This window comes from Equus quagga, chromosome 14 (genome assembly GCF_021613505.1).
Source record: "Equus quagga isolate Etosha38 chromosome 14, UCLA_HA_Equagga_1.0, whole genome shotgun sequence".
In the NCBI taxonomy this organism is placed as follows: Eukaryota; Metazoa; Chordata; class Mammalia; order Perissodactyla; family Equidae; genus Equus; species Equus quagga.
Genome location: NC_060280.1, coordinates 90446422 through 90448434, shown reverse-complemented (window position 1 = coordinate 90448434; position 2013 = coordinate 90446422). Strand labels below are relative to the sequence as shown.

Here is a 2013-nt window from a genome sequence, read left to right as displayed (position 1 = left end):
GACATCAATTGGAAGCATCAGGTCACAGTATTAAGGTTGTTCGAATTGCAAATCCATGTCTTAATCACTATTATAGAGTTATTAGAATGAAGGAAATATGGACATTACCAAAGAAAAGATCTTAACGGTGTTCAACTAAGAGTCATATCAAAGAAGAAATTAATTTATGTCTATAGATTTGAATAAGAGAATTAGAACCAGTGAGTAGGAGAAAAAGAGAGAGAGAGAGAGATTTCTGCTAAATTAAAGAAACTGAGTGATCACACACATTTAAAATGGAAATGGGCTACCAATTGAATGAGTGAGTTACTCTTATTGGAAAGACTCAGGAGAGGGTGAATTTATCCATCAAAACATGGAATCAAGAGGCGCTGACTAGCTGAGGTTCCAACTGAATGATCATTGCACCTTGGTTTTGCTTCCTTCTCCAGAAGACACACCAGCTACATGGAATCAGGAAACCACACCGAAGTCTCAGAATTCCTCCTCTTGGGTCTCTCAGAGGATCCTGAACTGCAGCCCCTGCTCTTTGGAGTGTTCCTGTCCATGTACCTGATCACTGTGCTTGGGAACCTGCTCATAATCCTAGTCATCGGCACTGACTCCCACCTCCACACCCCCATGTACTTCTTCCTCTCCAATCTGTCTTTCATAGACATCTGCTTCATCTCCACCACCATCCCAAAGATGCTAGTGAACATCCAGACACAGAGCAAAGACATTTCCTACATGGGATGTCTCACTCAAGTGTGTTTTTTTACAATTTTTGTTGGACTGGACAATTTCCTCCTGACCGTGATGGCCTATGACCGGTTTGTGGCCATATGCCACCCCCTGCACTACACAGTGATCATGAACCCACGCCTTTGTGGCCTCCTGGTTCTGATATCTTGGCTCATCATTTTCTGGATATCCTTGATTCATATTCTGTTAATAATGAGGTTGACATTCTGTATAGGCACAGAAATTCCACATTTCTTCTGTGAACTGGCTCAGGTTCTCAAATTAGCCCGCTCTGACACTCTAATTAATAACATCTTTTTGTATGTGACAACTGCCCTGCTGTGTGTGTTTCCTCTCACTGGAATCCTCTTTTCCTACGCTCATATTGTCTCCTCCTTAATGAAGATGAATTCTACTGAGGGAAAGTATAAAGCATTTTCCACCTGTGGGTCACACCTTTCAGTGGTCTCCTTATTCTATGGAACAGGCCTAGGGGTTTACCTGAGTTCTGCTGTGATCCATTCTTCCCAGAGAAACTCAATCGCCTCAGTGATGTATACCGTGGTCACCCCCATGCTGAACCCCTTCATCTACAGCCTGAGGAACAAGGATGTTAAGAGAGCCCTGGGAAGGCCCCTCAGCAGAGCAGCCTCTTGTCTGTGATGGGTCACTGGCCTCAGAATTTAGTGGACATTGTGGGCCCCAAAGCAAATGTTGAGACTTTAAATCTCCTGGTTCTTTTTCTGCTCTAAAAGAAATGTTTGATTTCTTGAATTCCCAAATTAAACTTTTATTTGTTTGTATTAGTTTCTCCTCAACAACCTCCTCAGTAGGGTCTTTTGACTTTTCTTGCTTATTCTCTGTCCATAAAATTCCATGTTTGGTCCCCTTTTTTCATCGATTCTTAAGATTTCTAACTTTAGATTTAAAGCACTTGTCATATCAAGTGCTGATGTGGTTTCTCCAAAAATTGTCCTCTCAAATGTTGATGTTCTTCACCTTCCTTTGGTTGTGGGTTTGTTTTTCCAGAACAAATGGAGTGAAAATTATACTGCAGTCACACAAGCACTTACCACATCAGGACTGTGCTTGTTTCTTTACATGTATGACTTATTTCATCTTGAAAATATTTCTTTCAGGTATTTTCTCACATTCACCATGCTATGCAAAAGAAGAAACTGAGATTGAGTTGGGTTCTAACCTGGGTAGCTGACACTGACTTTGCTATCCTATTTTTCATAGGAAAAGTGATGAGATTTTCAACTTCAAAGTAAGAATGTAGATTTAAAA

At 40.9% G+C, this 2013-nt stretch overlaps 1 protein-coding gene across 1 annotated transcript; it reads left to right on the top strand.

The window, feature by feature from the left end:
• The first annotated feature begins 426 nt into the window (after positions 1–426).
• Positions 427–1386, top strand: LOC124252591 (olfactory receptor 7D4-like). Its single transcript, XM_046686260.1, has one exon. It carries the CDS (start codon positions 448–450, stop codon positions 1384–1386), a length of 939 nt encoding a protein of 312 aa, XP_046542216.1. The 5' UTR covers positions 427–447.
• The last annotated feature ends 627 nt before the right edge of the window (positions 1387–2013 follow it).

Coding starts and splice junctions, on each gene's coding strand:
- LOC124252591 (XM_046686260.1), top strand. CDS start 448: ATGGAATCAGGAAACCACACCGAAGTCTCAGAATTCCTCCTCTTGGGT.